Source organism: Danio aesculapii, chromosome 4 (genome assembly GCF_903798145.1).
Source record: "Danio aesculapii chromosome 4, fDanAes4.1, whole genome shotgun sequence".
NCBI classification, from domain to species: Eukaryota; Metazoa; Chordata; class Actinopteri; order Cypriniformes; family Danionidae; genus Danio; species Danio aesculapii.
Genome location: NC_079438.1, coordinates 20,444,788 through 20,468,050, shown reverse-complemented (window position 1 = coordinate 20,468,050; position 23,263 = coordinate 20,444,788). Strand labels below are relative to the sequence as shown.

At 39.8% G+C, this 23,263-nt stretch overlaps 2 protein-coding genes across 2 annotated transcripts in view; one reads left to right on the top strand and one right to left on the bottom strand.

Annotated features, from left to right (window-relative positions):
- LOC130222076 (gastrula zinc finger protein XlCGF57.1-like) overlaps positions 1-23,263 on the top strand; it is a 622,680-nt gene that overhangs the window by 250,636 nt on the left and 348,781 nt on the right. The window lies entirely within an intron of this gene.
- Positions 1-23,263, bottom strand: part of LOC130222023 (NACHT, LRR and PYD domains-containing protein 3-like) — a 40,661-nt gene that overhangs the window by 6,208 nt on the left and 11,190 nt on the right. The window contains exons 6-10 of the mRNA XM_056454633.1: positions 21,593-21,788; positions 18,509-20,276; positions 6,087-6,260; positions 2,452-2,625; positions 394-567 (exon numbers count right to left, since the gene is read on the bottom strand). Coding sequence (XP_056310608.1) covers positions 394-567; positions 2,452-2,625; positions 6,087-6,260; positions 18,509-20,276; positions 21,593-21,788 — 2,486 coding nt within the window. The remainder of the gene's footprint in view (positions 1-393; positions 568-2,451; positions 2,626-6,086; positions 6,261-18,508; positions 20,277-21,592; positions 21,789-23,263) is intronic.

Sequence of the window (23,263 nt, the reverse complement as noted above, 5' to 3'; positions counted from 1 at the left end):
TTAGAACAAGAGTCTGAACATTAATCCAAGTGTCTGATTCCAGAATCTGAATCCATCTTCAATCCCCAACCCTATTCCTGACCTGATATTGGAGGATTCTTCAGCACAAATGGAGGAAGAAGTTTCTCTGCTCAGCTCAAATGCTGAAACTGTACAGTGTGTCCCGCTTAATGTCACAACTGAGCCAACACACTCCAACATTTACAGAGGAGATTCATTTCACACTCAATGATTTGCTCTTCATAGACATGACTGGAATACTCTACAAGCTGTATCTTCTGTCTGTCCTCACCCCATAACCCTCACAGAAAACTGAAGATCAGAAAAGAGCTTTCTAGTGTCTTTTTAAAGCCATTCAGTGGAAAAGCACAAGGCCAGTGATGCTCCACATACTTGAGTTTGTCCAGTGTGTAGTTTGGATCCTCCAGTTGTTCAGAGAGCAGCTTGACTCCTGAATCTCCTGGATGATTGTAGCTCAGATCCAGCTCTCTCAGGTGTGAGGGGTTTGAAGTCAGAGCTGAAGACAGAAAACCACAGCCTTCCTCTGTCACCATACAGCCAGACAATCTACAAACACAGCAATAGTCCACATCACACAGTTGGACAATCACACATCTCTTTGTGTTGTGAAGATGCTGACTGCTGTTTCTGCTCATGTCAACAGCAGTGATGAACACACACACACACACACACACACACGCACACACACACACACACACACACACACACACACACACACACACACACACATCCTGATCAGCTCTCCTTATTGATCAAGCCCTCACATCAGCAAACACACTCGCACACTCAACAAGGACTCCACATCATCTGTAGAACTGTATATCAACATAAATAAAATCACACCCCTGCACATTTGGGCTCCACATCTGGTAAGACTTAAGGGCTGTTCACACGGAAAGTGATGTTGAATGTTGACACCCACAGACATAGTCACAACCTGCTAAAGTTTTCAAAAAGTGAACTAAGACTGCAACTATTTGGGGAAATCTCTATAAAAGGTCTTCAAATCTGATTTAGATTTAAAGAAATTGTTTTTCATCTTTAAAATAGGATTTATTCTTGTGTTTAAAGCTTTTGTCATTACGCTACGTCAGTGTCTCAGACTCATTCACAAATGATTATTAAATGCTGGATTAATGCACAAGAGAGTTTGGCCAACACGTTTTAGACCATTTCAAATATATATTATATGTGCACGCTGTATAAGTGCACATACAGCCGCTCAGCATAATGGAGTACAGCCCATTCTGAAGATCCAGATTTTCCTCCATTTCTCAGTCAATATAGGCAGTGTATTTTGGTGCATTTAAACAAAACAGATTTATTCAACAGAAATATTTATTACAATAATATTTTAGTCACCAAACATATTCAGAAATTGAAAGATAACACAATTAAATTCAGGCTAAATATTGCAAAAAACCCTCAAAATTTCAGCTGAATTCTTTCATTGTTTTGCTTCTCTTGATTTTTCCTCTTTTTTAATTTTGTATTTAATATTTTTCTAGAACATATAAATTTGAGTGTACCAGTTTTTGGAGCTTTATCATAAGTTATTTTGTTAGATGAGCTCCAGATTTGGCTAATCTATTGTATATCCACAAATATAATATTGTAGAGCTTCCTATTTAAAATATGAATGTAAAAGAGAGATTAGTGAGGGGTGTACTTATATATGCTGAGCACTGTATATTGTTCACCCAGAGTGTTTACATGGTCACACAGCAAGTCATACAACAAGCATTTAGTTTGGGCTAGCTGTTGCAGATGGACATTGCTGTACACTGCCCTTGATGGGTGAGTGGGGGAGAGTCTGTTGTCTCTCCAAGTGTGAATTATTCATGACCATTGTCACTCACGCATACCGCTGAGAACACCTAAAACAAACCCAACAAATCCTAGATCATTTGTAATGTTTTCTTTGAATTAGAGAACAGAATCATTTTCACATAATTGTGCAGTAAATATTCCAGCCTACAAGACTGCTTACTCTAAAGTCTTGTTCAGGCACATTCAGTCTGGTTTTTGGACCTTATTTCAGCTATTTTGTCCTCTAAAACCTACTAACCACACATAATATTTATTTCTAAAAAAAACACAAGCATGTACACCAATATTTCTCACATATTATTGTAGCACAGTTTGTGCTGAATACAAATAAAATACATGTTGGCCAGTACTATGAAAGAAGTAGCTGAAATAAGCACAAATGTCAGGGCATGTCAAAACATCTCAGGGGTCCCAAAATCACCTCAGACCCCTGAGAGTTAACTACAGGTATAGTATGAGCAGTGTGAAACATAATTACTCATAAACCATAATTCCTGTTATCTGGGGTTTAGTATCACCCAGGGTTAACATGTTCAAGCATGAAAAGCCCTAATATGAAACTGTCTGTCTGTAGTTATTGTAGAGTGGAGAATCATTTACCTCAGTGTCTCCAGTTTACAGTGTTGACTCTTCAGTCCATCAGAGAGAAGCTTCACTCCTGAATCCTGCAGGTCATTGTTACTCAGGTCCAGCTCTCTCAGGACACAGTTTGGGGATTGTAGAGCTGAAGACAAACTCTTACAGCACTGAACAGTGAGATTACACATGGCCAATCTGAGAAAGAGCACACATTACTAAAAACCACACTGTTAATGTGATCTGTCTGATGTAACAAAACAAAAAAATCAATCAATCAATCAAATTATCAATCAGACCTCAGTGTCTCCAGTTCACTAATTAGTGAGCACATCTGGTGATTTTAGCTTTAAACAGTATTTTTGTCTATAAAACACAATTAAATGGCTTCCTTCAGATGCTCCAATAGCCCAACTCTTTATTAAACACCTAAAGCTACGGTCACACCGGGCTTTGTGTGTGTGAAATTCTGTCTTACGGCGCTGCGAAAAGGGGCGGGATTAAACAAGATGTTTAGACATTAAAAAGCCAGCCATTTGTTCCATGTTTTAAATTTCTGTCCAGAGAGGTGCTGTTTTGATCCTCGATTCGTCTCACGCAGTCAAATGATGCGATTTCGCTGGTCAGAGTTCACCAAGCTTAAACTTTGCACTGCAGCAACCTGCGAAACTTAACGCATGACCCCGCGTTTCCGGTCTGACGCATTCGCGTGCATATGAATGGAAGTCTAAGGGAGGAAAAGCCCAGTGTGACCGTAGCTTAACACTGCAAGACAGGAAATACTTTTTAAACGGTTTTATTTATTAATATTTTAATGAACAAACTAATAACAATAATTTTCTGTAGCATCTTTAAAATTTTATTCTGTAAAGGGCTTTGAGAAGCAAGTGAAACAGATGGGTATATAACAGAAATAAAGAAATTAAATAATAAAACACGGAGAGAACATGCAAACTCCACACAGGAATGTCAACTTGGCCAGGTAAAGACTTGAACCAGTGACATTTTTGTTATGAGGCCACGGTGCTAACCATTGGGCCTCTGTGCCGCCCTGTCAAGGAAAGAAGAGGAGTAGGGGTGGAAGGGGGGATTCTTCAAAGCGAAGGTGGCTAAGGTAAGATATTCTGGTTATTATAGTGATTTAGAAATCATCTGATTGGTGGATCCAATGCATTAGCAGTCAATCATAAGCACATGCTCCTCATAATTAGTTTATTAATAAACTTCACTTAAATACACAGATTCTGTGCATCACAGTGTATTAGCAATTCCTTCTATACACAATTGTTAATTTTCCACAATTAAAGTATACAGTTTTGCCTTTTAATACAAGCAGTCAGATATATAAAGTGTTTTAATTTTAACAGCAAATCTTGATTTAGTTTTAGTCGTATTTCAGCCTTCTGAATCATTTTAGGTTTAGTCGACTACATTTGATCAGATTTTAGTGACTAAATCTACTCTAGAGTTAGAGGACTAAAATATGTTTGCTTTAATTTAAGAGAATTTTAATTAAATATTGTAAACATTTATTTATACAAAATGTTCTATCTTAAAATGAAATAAAACAGTCTCATTAAAATATGGAATATAGCTTTTCTATTGAAGATCTAAAATTAGATAAGCGTTGTTTATTTATATCATAAGTAATATGTTAAATGTGTCAGCAATCAAAACACATGTAAGAACAGTCTCCATCTGAAAATGCAGGAGTCTGCAATTATTCAGCAAACCCTTTATTAACAAGGTAAACTACTAGTATTTTTGACCAGTCTGCTGAACAGTTTCAAGCCATTACATCTTTGAAAGGGCTTAAAATAGTTTAAGTCCTCTTTGCAATGTCAGTGTACAGCAATAGTTTATAGCAGTGTATAGATTTACTGTTGGTGCTGCAGTGCATGGTGCTCAGCTATAGCACGGAGTAAATAAGTAGAGTAATGACCAAGCAGCAACCTTCCACTCTCCCTCGTGAAGCCAATACAGAAGTAACTGAAACTGCAATTCATGGAAATCCTGCTAGTCCTGGCTCCATGTAGAGCAGATTTCTATTGAGCCCACTGTTAAAATGGCCGACTTTACAGCAGGAAAAAAAGGTGTTTACAAGAACAAATACTAAGAACCATTTTGGTTCATCTGGCTAATATTACCCCTCATGGCAACTGTGAGGGGGTGAATTTTGTTATAACTCATCCGTTTAGTTTATATTAGGTTATATTAAGTCTGCATAAATAAGGGCGTGGCCACTTGAGTGACAGCTAGGTCTCCCTGGTCGCTGTCTCGTCACCTCAGCTGATTCCGGCTGATTAGCCGCTGAACTCGATGTATTTTTGTGTTGTTTATGTGGCTTTACACAGTCAGTCGCCTTTTGGAATTATTTCCTACAAGTATTAGATGATACAGCATGCTGTGTGCACTTCACAACCCGTTCACGTGGCCTCAGTTTCCCAGGCGAGTGAAATTATATACTTGTATACCATCTCTATAAATGTGTTTGTTTTATTTAAGATCATTCATCATTTATAATGTTCTTTAGAGCTGTAATGCACTCCAGAATCTGACAGATTAATTAGCTGTAGGCTCTAGAACAGTCATCTGAAGCGTTGTCATACAGTGTTATGCTGGAGTTCATCAATAGTCTTGCATTTACTAACACAGACTATCTGAGAGGTTTGGAGGAAATTCACACTTTCCCCCTGTAGAAAAACATCTTAAGAGCAATGTTCAGTGGCTCAATGTGTTACAGCGGTGTTTTTAAAAGACTAAACCCTTTATTGATATAGTGTACAGCCAAGCACATGTGGTCAGAACACAAACCAGTTTGTAATAATTTGCCTCTACATGTTAAGAGTTTTAACTCGTTCTGTTTTAAAATCTAGTCTGAAAACTCATTTCACTCTTTGACATTAAACCACATGAGAGTCTTGTGTCCTTTATTTGTCCTTCGTTTTAAACGAAGCACGCTTGTACAACACTTTGGTAAACACTTATTGTCTATAAAAGTGCTTTATAAATAAACATTGACTTGACATTGAATTAATAATCCCGCTTGCTTTTTGAGCGAGTTCTTAAACACCTGTGATTGGCCATTGTGTTCCTCAACAGAAATGATGATGCTGAACGGCTGCGTTTATCACAGCTGATCCATGACAGATGCAGTGGTGAAAACTTGTTCTACAGACAGCCTGGATCCACAAGTATCACTCTGATAGCAAGCAGTGATTGTGCACGGTTATCTGCTTTCTAAAGTAGTTGGAGCATTTAATTACTCGTGCTCACCTCCCTCACCATAGTCATCTACAATGACAAAGCGCATATGAGATAAACTACATCATTATGTAACAACCAGTTATGATCTATTACTGAACAGATGCCGAACTGTTTTGACACCCTTATGGTGTACATCAGGAAACTTCAATTCTGAAAATGCAGCTTCATGCAGTTTATTCAGTAATACATTTAAATAGATTTGTCTTTTTTTATTCTGAGTCAACACATAGACATAATCATATAATCATTATCAATGTGTAGATATGAATAAAATCACATCCCTGCAAATGATTTGTTTATTCTTCTTCTGCCAATCTACTGAAAGGGGCTCCACATTTGGTAACACAATATGTAACTGTCTGTGTGATATTGCCATGTAGAGAATCATTTACCTCAGTGTCTCCAGTTTACAGTGTTGACTCTTCAGTCCATCAGAGAGAAGCTTCACTCCTGAATCCTGCAGGTCATTGTTACTCAGGTCCAGCTCTCTCAGGACACAGTTTGAGGATTGTAGAGCTGAAGACAAACTCTCACAGCACTGAACAGTGAGATAACAGCCCTGTAGCCTGTGTTGAGAACAAACACAATATGTATGTGTTGATCTGGAGTGTTTCATAGTCTGAAGCACATCTGACTGTAGTGACTGGTTTAACTTCACCAATTAGTGAGCACATCTGGTTAGTTTAGCTTTTAATAGGATTTAGGTTTATGCAACAAAAGTAAATGGCTTCCTTCAGATGTCTGAATTGTTACAACCTCTTTGATGTTAGTCTAGGGTAAAAGTAATAACATTTAAAACGGTGTGGTACTCTCACAAGTGTTGGGTTCAAGCAACAAGACAAACAACAAAACTGCCAACAAAAGTGATTTAATGTACAAAGAAAGTGAAACCAGAATGCCCAAATATATTTACAAAAGTAAGAAATATTTACAATAATAAAGTAGCAAATAAAACAAAGTATCAAACAAAATTAGATCAACTCAAAAGTAAGGGGACGCTAGTGAAGCCAAAATCAAAGAAATAAATATAAAAAACAATTCTAACTCATAAACAAACCCCTTACCTACCTAAAAGCATGAAAAGAAAAAGAAAAGAAAAATCTTCAGCGCCAAGCTCCATAAACTTACCTATACTAAACTAAGAATACAAAAATATAAATACACAGATGGCGTTCACTTCTTACCTGGTGTTTTAAACAATGAATTGACTACATGTTTGCAGAATGGAAGTCGTACGACATCTTCCTATCCACCTTACTCTTAATACAAACTCTTGATTTTTGCCAGGCAAGTGCTGGGCCAAAAAGTAACAAACAAACAATCGAAATAAAGATGTACAAAAATCACAAAGTAGTTCAAAAATGGGCAGAAATAATAATAAATAATTTTATCCAAATGAAAATTAAGCAAAAACAACGAATAACAAAATCATGTCGGCAAAAACACACAAAAACAGGATCAAAAGAAAAGCGCTCTCCCATCCGCTCTCCCTGGCGTCCTTTTATGTCATCGCGCCACGTCACCCAATGATGAGTGACTGGTGTCCCAACCAATCGGCTGTCGCGAAGGCGGACCTAAAGGATATGACGGGCTGAGAGAGAGAGAGAGAGAACAGGAGGAAAAAATCCTAACAATATACGGCATATATACGGAAATATTTTTATCAAAAGACGAGAAGATCATACACAAAGGTCCACAGATGACAGACAATAAAACACATGAACAAACTAAATAATAATAATTTCCTTTAGCACATTTAAAAGCTGCATATCAACAGACAAATAAAAGCAAACAGAGATACAGAAATATAGAAAATAAATGCATCTATTTAGAAGTGCCAGTGATAAGGACTGCCTCACCTGTGAATACAAAATTTAAGGACACATTATACCTCTGTGCTTCAGCTGTTTATCCTGATCCACAGGATCTGCCCTGGTTTACTGTCCAGTAGTCCCTGCCTTGGCTTTGTCCTCCCTGTTCACCTGTCTGTCAGTTTCCCTCTTCACCATCTGTCCTGTACCCTGTCATGGTTTCTTTAAACTACCTTTCACCCATCACCCTGTAGCACCTCCAGCTTGATGAATTCACTCTTGTTTTGTGTTTTCCTCTGAGGATCATCTGGAATCTTCTCCTAGGAGGGAGCTATGTCATGGTCCTGGTTGTCCTGTCCTTGTACTGTTGTGTTTTCCTTGTGTTCTCTGTGTTCACCTCATGTTTTCCCCATGTTACTCTTGTTAGTTGCCCAGTTACTCTTCACCCCTTGTTAACCTATTAGTCTCTGTCTGTTTAAGCTCCTCTGTTTCAGTCATTATGTGTTGATCAGAGTTTGCTGTATGTTTCTCTTGTCTGTGATTTCTAGTCTTCAACTCAGTCATTTTCATTGTGTATGGATTTTATTTAACATTAGAACTGCACCTAGATTCACCTCTTGCATTTGCTTTGCCTGCCTGCATGATTAGTGGAAGATATGATAAAGAAGAGGGCAGCACTGTGGTTCAGTGGTTAGCACTTTCACCTAACAACAAGTAGGTCGCTGGTTTGAGTCCCATCTCCAGTTTAACCCACAGGACGAATACATATGGTAGAGGTGAACTGGGTAAACAAAACTGACCATAGTGTATGAGTGTGTGTCTGTGTCAGTGAGTGCGTTTACAAGGACACAGAGTTGGGCAAGCTACTAGAAAAATGTAGTGAGCTAAGCTATTAGCTACTCTACTTAAAATGTAGCTTAACTAAACTAAGAGCTACCCCCTAGGAACTGTAGCAAGCTAAGCTAAAAGCTACTTGGCAAAAGAAGCTTAGCTACATCTAAACTATTTTTGCAATTTTCATTTTTAAATCAAATCAACTTAAATCCAAGTCACTCACATCTTAGTGATCAATAAACCTGTCAATGAAACATATGAGGCAGAATAGTTCAGTTCAGTTATTTACTGTAAATAATATGCTGTACTAAACAGAGACACATTATAGTATATAACAACTAAAACAAACAATCCAATAACACCAGGTGCATCTTAACATGTACTCCTGGAGGTTTGGTCATGAGGAAATAATTCAAAAAAAATTAAAATACTATAGTCATTAATAGTAAAGGAAAATATATTGGAATAAGCATTATATATATATATATGTACACATGCATGCGTATATATATCTAGTTTTTATATATATATATATATATATATACATATATATATACGCACTAAATTGTTTTTATTTTTTGAGCACAGCATCAGGAATTAAGTTATTGCATCTTAACATGTACTCCTGGAGGTATGGTCATGAGGAAATAACTCCTCTCCCTCAGTCATCTTTCCATCAAGCAAGTTTCACCAGAGGTGGCAGTAATGCACCAAAACCTTTGTTGTTGAACACCGTAAAACAGGAAAAAGAAGAAATCATCATTCTCGTCATCATATGGATTTACTTTCATCGGCTAGACACCGGCCTCACAGCTCTGTGAGTGTCGGTGCCGTCACTTATTGATCTGCGATCGGTAAATGTAGCTTGTGTGGACGCTACTGCGCGACTTTACTAATAAAATAGTTTCGCTACTGAAAAGCTATTTGATTTAAAAGTAAGCAATTTTTAAATTGATTTTTAAAAGCTACCGCGTAGGGTGCTTACCAGGTCCCGGGGCAGAACGTCTCCTCCTCCGGTGTTCGAGATCCCCACAGAGAACCGCTTCGCCCCTTTCCGCGAGACGGGTCGTGATGTTGCCATCATTGGCGACTTAATCGTGCGCCACGTCCGCTCCGCTTCCTCCAAAGGTAACAAAGTACGCACTTTCTGCTTCCCTGGTGCCCGAGTTAAGAATATTTCTGCACAGATACCTACTATCCTGAGCGCTGCCGAGAGCCTCGGTGCCGTCGTCCTCCACGTGGGCTCCGGCAGACGGAGATCCTGAAGAAGGACTTCAGGAGCCTGATCGAGACGGTTCGACGCACCTCCCCCGCCACGCAGATCATCGTTTCTGGACCGCTTCCTACCTACCGCCGAGGAAATGAAAGGTTCAGTAGACTTTTTGCTCTGAATGAATGGCTATTAACATGGTGTGAAGAACAGAAATTGCTCTTTGGCAATAACTGGAATCTTTTCTGGGAGCGTCCTAGGCTTTTCCGCGCTGACGGGCTGCACCCCAGTCGAGCTGGAGCTGAACTCCTGTCGGACAACATCACCAGAACACTTCGCTCTATCTGACTAGTAAGTAAAAATTCACAATTTAGCCACACAGACTCCTATTCGTCCCACATAAATAACAGTAATGCATACCTAGCTAACCCCATAGAGACTGTGTCTGTTCCTCGTATTATTAGATCAAGAAACAAACGTACTGTGTGCTCCAGAAATAATCTATTAAGAATTAAACCAGAAAAACCACTAAAACGTGAAAATACAAATTTCATGAAGCTTGGTCTCCTAAACATCAGGTCACTAGCACCTAAAGCACTTATCATAAATGAAATAATAACAGATAACAATCTTAATGCATTCTGTCTCACTGAAACCTGGCTGAAAACAAATGACTATATTAGTTTAAATGAGGCAACTCCTCCAGGATTCTTATAATAGCATGAGGCTCGTCAAACTGGTCGTGGTGGTGGAGTTGCGTCAATCTTTAGTGATATTCTTAATGTTAATCAGAGAAACGGACTTATGTTTAGCTCCTTTGAAGTACTAGCGCTTAATGTTGTCCTTCCAAACACTATGCAAAAACCTATGTTATCTCTCGCTCTAATCACTATATATAGACCCCCAGGACCCTATGTCAGTTTTCTAAAAGAGTTTTCTGATTTTATCTCTGACTTACTAGTTAAAACTGATAAAATACTAATTGTAGGAGACTTTAACATCCACATAGATGACGCTAACGACACATTAGGGCTCGCGTTTATGGACTTGCTGGTCTCACTAGGAATAAAGCAAAATGTTATTGGTCCAACCCATCGCCTAAAGAATACACTAGATCTAATTCTGTCTTATGGAATTGAGGTCATTGATGTAGACATTATACCACAAAGAGATGATATTACAGACCACTACCTCTTACTATATAAGCTGTGTTTACCTGAAATTAGCAGATCCGCTCCGATATATCGCCCTAGTAGAACTATTGTTCCATCCACTAAAGATCAGAATCAGAATCAGAATCAGAATCGGTTTTATTGCCAAGTGTGCTTCACACACACAAGGAATTTGTTTTGGCTACAGAAGCTTCCAGTGTACATAAAGTGACATGTGACAACACAAAATAATCTGAAAAAATAAAATAATAATAATAAAAAATGATGAACATTAAACAGATGCGGTTAGTGAAGAAACCTGGATGTTGAGTTGTATGTACAGATTGTTATAAATATACAGGTTACAAGGTGCTGTGTACAAGTGCGAATGTAGAAAGTATTGCATTGTATATTGATATAAGGTGCTGTGTACAAGTGCGTATGAGAAAGTATTGCACATATTTATTGCACAGTAGGGGAATATTTAACTGTTCATAAGGTAGACAGCCTGAGGAAAGAAACTTTTCCTGTGTCTGGCTGTTTTTGTGCTTGGTGCTCTGAAGCGCCGACCAGACGGTAACAGTTCAAACAGGTAGTGTGCTGGGTGTGAGGCGTCCAGAGTGATTTTGCGAGCCCTTTTACTCACTCTGGAAGAGTACAGTTCTTGAAGTGTAGGAAGGGTAGTGCCAGTGATTCGTTCAGCAGTCCGGACTATTCGCTGTAGTCTACGGAGGTCGGTTTTGGCAGCTGAGCCGAACCAGACGGTGATTGAAGTGCAGAGGATGGATTGGATGACAGCTGAGTAGAACTGTACGAGCAGCTCCTGTGGCAGGTTGAACTTCCTCAGCTGACGAAGGAAGTACAGTCTCTGCTGGGCTTTCTTCACAATAGAGTCTATATGAGTGTCCCACTTCAGATCCTGAGAGATGGTGGTGCCCAGGAACCTGAATGACTCTACTGCAGCCACAGTGCTGTTCATGATGGTGAGTGGGGGGAGTGCAGGGGGGTTTCTCCTGAAGTCCACTATCATCTCCACTGTTTTGAGCGTGTTCAGCTCCAGGTTGTTGTATCTGCACCATAACGCCAGCCGCTCCACCTCCTTTCTGTATGCAGACTCGTCACCGTTCTGGATGAGGCCGATAACAGTAGTGTCGTCTGCAAACTTAATGAGTTTGATGGAGGGGTCTTTTGCAGTGCAGTCGTTGGTGTACAGGGAGAAGAGCAGTGGAGAAAGAACACATCCCTGGGGGGCACCAGTGCTGATGGTGCGGCTGTCGGATGTGATTTTGCCCATTCTGACTAGCTGCTGTCTATCTGTCAGAAAGCTGGTGATCCATTGACAGACAGAGCTAGGAACAGAGAGCTGGGCCAGTTTGTACTCAAGCAGTGATGGGACGATGGTGTTAAAGGCAGAACTGAAGTCCACAAACAGAATCCTTGCGTAGTTCCCTGGTTTGTCCAGATGTTGTAGGGTATAATGCAGTCCCATGTTGACTGCATCATCCACAGACCGGTTTGCTCTATAGGCGAACTGCAGGGGGTCCAGCAGGGGTCCAGTGATGTCCTTCAGATATGCTAGCACCAGTCTTTCGAATGACTTCATGGCCACAGATGTTAAGGCCACAGGTCTGTAGTCATTGAGTCCTGTGATCTTTGGCTTCTTTGGGATTGGGATGATGGTGGAGCGCTTAAAGCAGGATGGAACTTTGCGCTGTTCCAGTGATCTATTGAAGATATGGGAGAAAATGGGAGCCAGCTGGTCAGCGCAGGTTCTCAGACAGGCTGGTGAGACACCATCTGGCCCTGGTGCTTTCCTTCTCTTCTGTTTACTGAAGATCTGACGCACATTTTCCTCACTGATCTGAAGAGCAGGGGGGGAGAGGAAGATGGCTGGAGGTGTTGATGGCTGTGTAGGGCGATGGTCCGGGCTGTGTTGATGTGGTGTTGATGGCTGTGTAGGGCGATGGTCCGGGCTGTGTTGATGTGGTATTGATGGCCGTGTAGGGCGATGGTCCGGGCTGTGTTGATGTGGTGTTGATGGCTGTGTAGGGAGATGGTCCGGGTGGGTGTGAGGTGTCTGGTCATAGGTGTCAAACCTACAGTAGAACATATTCAGCTCGTTTGCAATATGTTTATTGCTGTCGATACTGGGGGACGGTGTCTTGTAATTAGTGAAATCTTTTAAGCCTCTCCACACTGATGCAGGGTCGTTAGCTGAAAACTGGTTTTGCAGCTTTTTGGCATAGCTTTTCTTAGCCACACCAATCTCCTTTGTCAATGTGTTCCTGGCCCGATTGTACAGGATCCTGTCACCACTCCTGTAAGCATCCTCTTTGGCCTGACGAAGCTGTCTGAGTTTTGGTGTGAACCATGGTTTATCATTGTTAAATGACAAGTAGGTCCTGGTAGGGATGCATAACTCCTCACAGAAACTGATGTATGATGTTACAGTCTCTGTGAGCTCGTCCAGATCTGTGGCTGCAGCTTCAAAAACATCCCAGTCAGTGCATTCAAAACAGGCTTGTAAGACCTGCTCTGTGTCGTTGGTCCATCTCTTGACAGTCCTTAATACTGGCTTAGTAGTTTTAAGTTTTTGCCTGTAAGTTGGTATAAGATGAACCAGGCAGTGATCGGAGAGTCCTAGAGCTGCTCTGGCGACGGAGCGATATGCATCCTTTATTGTGGTGTAGCAATGGTCCAAAATTTTATTGTCTCTGGTGGGGCATGTAATGTGCTGTTTGAATTTAGGCAGCTCATGTGTGAGTTTTGCCTGATTAAAGTCCCCAAGTATGATAAAAGCAGAGTCCGGGTGTTGTTGTTCTGTCTCTGTGATCAGATCATCCAGCTGTTGCAGTGCAGTACTCACGTGTGCTTGCGGTGGAATGTAAACACAGACGAGAATGAACGAGGAAAACTCTCTTGGTGAATAAAACGGCTTACAGTTAATGAAAAGCACTTCCACATCAGGACAGCACATCTTCTTTAACACAGTTACATCCGTACACCACCTTCTGTTGATGTAAAAGCATGTCCCACCACCGCGCGTTTTGCCCGTTGACTCCGTATCGCGATCTGCTCTGTACAGCTGAAAGTCCGGTAGGTTTAATGCGCTGTCCGGAATGGCTTCGTTTAGCCAGGTTTCCGTGAAACACAGGACAGCAGAGTTGTTAAAGTTCTTGTTTTTGCATGTGAGCAGAAATAGTTCGTCCATTTTGTTAGGAAGAGAGCGGAGATTCGCCAGGTGAATGCTGGGCAGCGCCGTTCTGAAGCCGCGCTGTCTTAGCCTGACGAGCGCGCCGGCTCGCTTCCCACGCTTGCGCGTCTTGTAGCGTTTCCACAATGCGGCTGCTCCGCCGACTACAATGTTCCGCAAAACGCCACAAAAATCAAAATCCAGTTCTTGATTGGTTGGTGTGCACTGCCGAATGTTCAGCAGCTCGTCCCTGGTGTAACTGATCGTGTTTGACAAACATAAAACAGGACAGACTAACAAAAACAGTGCAAACACTGGAGAGCCCCCCGCCGAAGCGGCCATCCGCGGCGCCATCTAGATGAATTTATAAATAACTTACCTGATCTTTCTCTACTTCGAAATGCACCCGCAAACGCAAATGACCTTGATGTAGTAACCAGCAGTATGGATGCCATCTTTACTAGCACTTTAAATACTGTGGCACCCATCAAACTAAAAAAGGCTAGAGAGAATAAAACTACACCGTGGTATAATAGTCATACCCGCGCTCTCAAAACAGCAACCCGTGCCCTGGAACGTAAATGGAAAAAAACTAATTTAGAAGTCTTTAGAATTACATACAAAGACAGTATGTCCAGCTATAGGAGGGCTTTAAAATCTGCCAGGGCTGAGCACCTCCGCAAACTGATAGAAAATAATCATAACAATCCTAGATTCTTATTTAACACCATTGCTAAATTAACAAATAATCGGTCATCTTTGGAACAAAACGTTCCACCGCAAATTAGTAGTGATGACTTCATGATTTTTTTCAGTGATAAAATAGAAGGCTTTAGACATAAAATAGGATATATTAAACTTTCTGCACCGCCTTATACTTCAGATCCAGTAAACACGCCACTGAATCTAAATAACCTACAGTGCTTTAAAATCATAGAACAGGAAGAGCTAGACAAAATTATAAATAGCTCTAAATCAGCTACGTGTATATTGGACCCAATTCCAACAAAGTTACTGAAAGAATTGCTACCTGTTATAGGAGAACCTCTTCTTAACATTATCAACTCTTCTTTATCTTTAGGCCATGTTCCAAATCCTTACAAGCTAGCTGTTATTAAGCCTATTATTAAGAAACCACAACTGGAACCCAGCAACTTAGCTAATTATAGGCCTATTTCAAACCTTCCATTTATATCTAAAATACTAGAAAAAGTTGTTTCTGCTCAATTATGCTCCTTTCTGCAGACCAACAATGTTTTTAAGTGTTTCAGTCAGGTTTCAGAGCTCATCACAGTACAGAAACTGCATTAGTGAAAATAACCAACGATTTACTCTTAGCTGCTGACCAAGGGTGCATCTCGCTATTAGTTCTACTCGATCTTAGTGCGCCATTTGACACCATTGACCATGGTATCCTTATTAATTGCTTAAAGTCTACAGGTGTCCAGGGACAGGCCCTACAATGGTTTAAGTCATACTTATCTGACCGTAACCAGTTTGTGAATATTAATGGACAGCCTTCACAAATCAGCCCAGTAAAATTCGGGGTGCCTCAAGGATCAGTTTTAGGCCCTTTGCTGTTTACAATATACATGCTACCCCTGGGAGACATTATTAGAAGACATGGGATCATCTTTCACTCCTATGCAGATGATACTCAATTATATATTTCAACTAAACCTGACGAGACGTCTAATCTGTCCAAGCTAACTGAGTGTATTAAAGATGTTAAAGACTGGATGACCAACAATTATCTTCTCTTAAACTCAGACAAAACAGAATTATTACTTATTGGGCCTAAATCCTGTACACAGCAGATCTCACAACTCGACCTACAATTAGAGGGATACAAAGTTAGCGTTAGCTCTACTATAAAAGATCTGGGTGTCATATTAGACAGCAATTTAACTTTTAAAAATCATATATCCCATGTCACAAAAACTGCTTTCTTTCATCTGAGAACTATCGCTAAGCTACGAAGTATGCTATCCATCTCAGATGCAGAAAAGCTAGTACATGCTTTTATGACTTCTAGGCTGGACTTCTGTAATGCACTGTTTGCTGGCTGCCCAGCATCCTCTATTAACAAACTTCAATTAGTACAAAATGCAGCTGCCAGAGTTCTTACCAGGTCAAGAAAATTTGATCACATCACCCCAATTTTATCCTCCTTACACTGGCTGCCTGTTAAGTTTCGTATTAAATTTAAAATATTGCTTCTTACATATAAAGCTTTAAATAATCTAGCTCCTGTTTATCTAACCAATCTTCTGTCTCGCTACAATCCAACTCGCTCTTTAAGGTCTCAAAACTCAGGGCTTCTGGTAGTACATAGAATAGCAAAGTCGAGTAAAGGAGGTCGAGCCTTCTCATTTATAGCTCCTAAACTCTGGAATAGCCTTCCTGATAACGTCCGAGGCTCAGACACACTCTCCCAATTCAAAACTAGATTAAAGACCTATCTGTTCAGTAAAGCATACACTTAGTGCACCACTTAGGGGGCTTCCACACAGGTTATGCATCTTGTTGATATACACTGTGAACATCAGCTACGCTAATTATTTTCTTTATTCTCCATTTCCACCTGGGGATACTCTTCCCGAGGCCCTCAGACTATGCAGAGTCACTGATTCGATCCAAGACCAACGACGAGATGATCCCAAGGTTTTTTATATCCTGGACCTGGCCGAATCCTGAGCAGCTACTGTGATGGTCATGGAAGAGTGGAGAACATGAGACTGATTCCTGTGACACTCCAGAGACAGACGAGTCTTCGCTGAGGCCAGCTTCCAGCCTCCGCCACTGAGACTACAGCTCTGCACAAAAGTTTGGCCAGCGGAGAAATTAAAATGGTCGTGCCCAACTGAGCCTGGTTTCTCTCAAGGTTTTTTTTCTTCACTTCCGCCTTTAGTGAAGTTTTTTTTCCCTCTCCGCTGTCGCCACTGGCTTGCATGGTTCGGGATCTGTAGAGCTGTGCATCGTTGGATTTGCTCTTCAGTATTTGGACTCTCAGTAGTGATTATTAAACCACACTGAACTGAGCTAAACTAAACTGAACTTAAACACTACAAACTGAACTACACTGTTCCTATTTACTGTGACCTTTTATGTGAAGCTGCTTTGACACAATCTACATTGTATAAGCGCTATACAAATAAAGGTGAATTGAATTGAATTTTTAAATGTGATTTGAAAGTAGCGACGCTACCGCCACGCTACTGAGAAATGTAGTTAAGCTAGTAGCATCACTACTTGTAGCAACGCTACTGCCCAACACTGCATGGACACCAATAATTTGATTTTAATGTGATTAAGACAGTACCGTGAGTAAGAATTAACCATATAAACAGCGGTTTTTGATTAACTTTATCTGATTAAGGATAATCAAACTAAAGTGTCAGAAATCAAATTAAGACGTGTGGAGTATGCTGATTTTAGTCACATTTTTAAAGTGCAGTACAGACATGTAAACACATTAATTGAACTATTACCGTCATGTAGGACTTATCGGCGCGTTTCAAAAAGGATAGTCTATACACACACACACACACAGCTGTTTGACACTCTTAGCACCTACCGAGTCAGTGCAGACCACAGACGCCTGCATCGTGAAATGCGGAGGTTTTTCTTCCGTTCAGCATGCAGTATGAACTTCCATTAAAACAACACTCTTCCAGCAGTTCATAGTTGCATCTAATCTCTCGTTTGTCACAGGGGGCATGCAGGAAATGTTCCCGAATGAAAGTGAAAGTGCCAAACTGTACTTTTAATCGACAAATTAAAAATAACACACCTGAAATTACAGGAAACTCTGGAGAAAATGCGGATAGTGTGGTGACTTGATGACAATAATTGAATTATGTGCAACATGAGAGCAACTTATAATTCAAAAAGCAGCTCATGTAAACGCCTTAATCTTATTTTTGTCTTAATTAGATTATGGCAAATAATTCCATTACTGATGTCCATGTAAACGTAGTCAGTGTTACCTGATAATTATCAACATACAGATGGGTCAAAATAGACAGAATGGAGAAAACAACATCAGTGTGATCATTCCACTCTTACCAGAAAGGACTTTTAAGGTGCTGTATCATTTTATAGCTGACTTGTGTGCAATTTCCGCTAATAGACAATGTAGTTTACTGGCTTATTTGCTGTTTCTTAAGAGATAGTTCTCCTAAACATTTACTTACCCTTAAGTGGTTCCAAACCTTTATGATCTTTTTATTCTGCTTAACAGATAATAGTTTATGACAGCTGAAAACCATTAGCCATTGATCTACATGGTAGGAAAAACAACTGGTGTGTAAGTCAATGGTTACAGGCTTTTTTCTACAGGCATCTTCATTTATGTTTAACAGGAGAAACAAAGTTTGAGAAAGGTTTATAACCCCTTGAGGGTGAGTAAAAATTTGTACATTTATTTTTTGGGTAAACTATCCCTTAACCAACCACTGCCAAAACATGAATCTAAATGTTATTAAAAAAACACTAAAATATTAAATAAACAATTATTAATGTATTTTCAAGTGCAGATGATATCACTATTGTGCATGTTCATTAACATGATATACTATATTATTTAATTTAAGAAAGAAGCACTTTGACTTACAGAGCTCTTTTGGAGGATTTGATGACTGCTGATAGTCTGATGAGACACTCGTCTGATCTTTGGAATTTCTGAAGCTCAAACTCCTCCAGCTCCTCCTCTGAGGTCAACAACACAAAGACCAGAGCAGACCACTGGGCAGGTGAAAGGCGAGCAGATGACAGACTTCCTCTACTGAGGTGAGACTGAATCTCTTTCAGCAGAGTTTGGTCGTTCAGTTCATTCAGACAGTAGAACAGATTGATGGATCTCTCTGGAGACAGATTCACTTCAAGTTTCTTCTTGATGTACGCAATTATTTCCTCTTTGCTCTGGTCTCTGTCATCCTGCTGTGTCAACAGGCCTCGTAACAGTTGTCGATTGGACTGGAGTGACAGACCGAGAAGGAAGCGAAGGTAAAGGTCCAGATGTCCATTCTCACTTTCCAGAGCCTTGTCCACAGCAGTCTTCAGCAAATCAATCATGCCTTTGTTTTTGCTTTTTTCTGCTCGTTTCTTGTCATTGTCGAGAAACAGATGTTGATAAAGGGCTGCGATGAACTCCTGAATGCTCAAGTGAAGAAAGCAGTACATGGTACCAAGAATGATCCCCGTCTCCTCCTTAAAGATCTGGGTACACATGCCTGAGTACACCGATGCCTTATAGACATCAATGCCACAGTCTTTTAGATCGCTCTCATAGAAGATCACATTGTTTCTTTTCAGCTGCTGGAAGGCCAGTTTCCCCAGTGAAAGGATGAGGTTTTGATCCCAGGAGACATCTGGTGTGTTTTCTCCATCATACTTTCTTCTGCTCTGCTGGATCTGAAAGCGGAAAAAGTGTGTGTACATCTGTGTCAGAGTCTTGGGAGATTCCTGCAGTGTTTCAGCATTAGCTCTGTGTTTCAGTTTTAATATGTTCTGGAGAACAGTGGCAGAAATCCAGCAGAAGACTGGGATGTGGCACATAATAAAGAGACTCTTTGACTGTTTAATGTGATCAATGATTTCTCTGGCCTGATTCTGATCTGTAAGTCTCTTTCTGAAGTACTCCTCCTTTTGGGCATCATTGAATCCTCGTATCTCTGTCAACCGGTCGATACAGTCAGCAGGAATCTTACTGGCAGCTGCTGGTCTGCTGGTGATCCAGATGAGAGCAGAAGGAAGCAGATTTCCCTTGATGAGGTTCGTCAGGAAAACATCCAGAGAGACTGCTGAAGATACATCACGACACATCTCATTACCAGCAAAGTTCAGAGGAAGACGACATTCATCCAATCCATCAAGGATGAACAGGACTTTGAATCGTGTGCTTCTTGTAAGGTTCAGTCCTTTAGTCTCTGGGAAAAACTGAGTTATGAGGTCTTTTAAACTTTGTCTTTTCTTCTCCTTTAAGTTCATCTCTCTGAATGGAAGAGGAAATATGAAGCTGATGTCTTGATTTTCTCTTCCTTCAGCCCAATCCAGAACAAACTTTTGCACAGAGACTGATTTCCCGATGCCAGCAACTCCTTTTGTCAGGACAGTTCTGATCTGCTCGTTTTGTTCAGGTGCTTCAAACAAATGTTTGCATTCAACCTGTATCTCTAGTGACTGATGATGTCTGGAAGCAGCTTCAATCTGTCTGATCTCATGTTCAGTGTTGACCTGTTCACTCGCACCCTGAGTGATATAGAGATCTGTGTAGATGTTATTCAGAAGTGTGGAGTCTCTTTGCTGGGCAATTCCTTCAAACACACTTTGATATTTCTTCTTCAGACTGCCTTTTAACTGATTAATAAAGAACAGCTCACCTAAACACAGGAAAAAAAATACAGTTTTAGTCTTCACTTTTACAGCTATATTGTAAATGTCTTCAGTATCTTACTAATTTCAGCCTCTCAGTTGATTAGGCATGGAGCAGTAGTTTTACTCCTTAATAATGTAACATTATATTAACATAATTTAAACATGGATAAATGCATTAGTAGTTGTGATATAGAGAAAGTGTGGCTACTGACAAATTTTGACAGTGGGGCTTTGCGATATGGAGATGTTATAAGGACTAATTTGACACTCTACACCATGGGATTCCTACAGGGCCGCAGCTCTGCACAGTTTTGCTCCAACCCTAATCAAACACAGCTGATCTAACTAATCAAGGTGTTCAGGACTACTAGAAACTAATAAGCAGGTGTGAGGTTGAGGCCATTACTCTACACTATGGATAACCATTTGTGCACTAAGGACTAGTGGTGGGCAGAGCATGGCTTCATGAAACACTGAAACAGTAGCAAATGTGTCGAAGCTTTGAAACATTTCGAAACCCGTCTCTGCAGTGATGCCAAGTGGTCATTTTTATGTGTTACTCTGGAACAGCTTCAGCAATGAAACAGTTACGCAAATTGATGTATTATACCCCACATTGATTTAGTCAAGCGGTGAGAGTTCCTGACTAGCATACAGAGATAATGAGTTCAAATACAGTAATAGACATTATTTTTTTAAATGCTCTGTTCTTGTAACCTGTTTTTGTTTTAACATTAGTCTTTAATACTTTGTGAATAATTATGTCTTTTTTGGTCATAAAAAAACCAACATTAAAAAAATGCATCAATTATTTGTACAAGTCTGTTCAAACTCAGGACATTCGAAGCACAGTTACTCTGTGCACACGCATGGTCCACTAGGCTACACATGACGTTTTTTTTTTCGACCCTGACAATCTAACACAGATTCGTCAGATCTCAAAATGCTTTTGAAATGACTGAGGCTTTGCATCACTTTTGTCATGTGACTACATATCTACATATCTATCACAGTTTTGGGGACTGCTTCAGAAACTTGTGACTACTGATAAGACTGTTGTTTGTTAAGTTATTTGATAAGAGAGTTGTTTATGATGTCAGTGAAGTTATTTCTGACATGTGAATATAAAAAACGTACAGTTTATCTGTTATCAATAAAAAGGAAAAGTTGTATTTTATTTCATATTAAAAAAGCAGATGCTTATGTGGAAACACACACAAAACAATCTGATATATAATTTTCCTTCTTTTAATTAAAAACTGAGTGGTTATGCTAGTGTCAGTGTAAGTGTCAGTCTGACAGATGATCATGAGTATCTTACCCTCGAGAGTATCAGCAGCTTGATCTTGCTTCATCTCTCTCAGGAAAAAGAGTGTAAGATCAAGAGCTGCTTCTGTGATTCTGCTTCTGTTCTCATTAAAGTCCTTTACAAACTCTTGTCTGTTTTCTTCTTCTAACATTTTCTTAAACTTTTCCAGTTCATTCTTCAGAAATATGATAATTTTGTTCTCAAGATTCTATGATTAAAGAAAAGAGAACAACAATATAAAAAAAATTACTAGCACTAAAAACACTAAAAACTAAATCACAAAAATTAACACAAAGTTGTACATCCACAAACTACTCAATAAATGAAAATAGATTATACGGAGTCTGTTATTTTGAATGCTGTTGAAGGCAGGTTTTGAGCGCATTACAGATGTATTGTGAATGTATTGTGAATGATTTCAGTTATTTCACAGCTACAAGTCAAAAATCACATCAAAACAATCAGAAAGCTTTGGATGAAATGTTTAAGAAACTAAAGAGCAGTTTCTGGACAAACACCTGACGAATCCCTTAATACATGTGAACGGTGGCTTTAACTGTGGGAACCATAGTCTAATAAACATCAAAACAAAGACAGCTTGGCTAAAACAAGGCTAAATTTGGACTGTCAGTGAAAATCTAATAGACGTCTAAAATAGCCCAAAACTAGACTAGAAAATATACATAAATGAATAAGTACATGTGAACAGTGTTGCCAGCCTAGCAACTATTCAGATCTCCCTAGCGACAATGTTTCAAAAAAGCAGCTAAAGACAAAACTAGCTTCTTTTATTTTTGGTGTTACAGGAGGTTTTGGAGACTCTGACATGCCTGTACCATTCTTACTATGAGCAGCAGATAATGTTTTGACACATACCATCCCTTTTCAAAGCACTCACAGGCGGCCCAGTCCTTACAACACAGGCTTTCCTACCTGCAGTCTGAGCAGATCACCCTCCACATGAGGGACTGAGTCAGCATCCCACCACCTCCCCTTATCCTCCTCCTAATTGCTAATTTCTCTTCCATAGACACTCATAGAGGACAGCAAGCCAAGTCTATTATCTATCATGACTGAATCAGCAGGTGAACTCCTGAAAAAAAAATAAACTGTATAAAAACTAATTTAGATATACAAATTTACACATGATGCCATCTAGTGACATTTAGTGACTTTTTGAGCAGAGCTTAGCTACAGTTAAGAAGAACGCTTGCAGGGGCCTTGAATGCATAGCTCAAGTTGAATCTCAAACCTACCAGAACAGCAAGTCAAGTTTGTTTACCATTATCTATCATGACTGAATAAGCAGTTGGTAACACTGCATGTGAAAATGCTTGTAAAAACGTAAAAATTGCTCAGTGGGACATGTGGAATAATTAACTCTGGTCTGTTGAATTATTAGAAAATAATGCACACCAGAGATGTAATGTCACATTTGCCACAAATACACATTTATTTTTGATCATGTTGCTATAGACAAACATAGATTTTAACTGTAAATAGTCTATTTTTAGTTGTGCACATACATAATTACAGCAAAACAATATTTTTGTAAACTTTTAAAACAGACAGGGACTCATCAGAAAAAAACACCTGAATCTAAGTGAATATTTGCTCCACAAACCTGAGAATGGGGTCCATCCAGGGGGTCAGGGTGCGGTGACACAGTGCAGTGACAGTCAC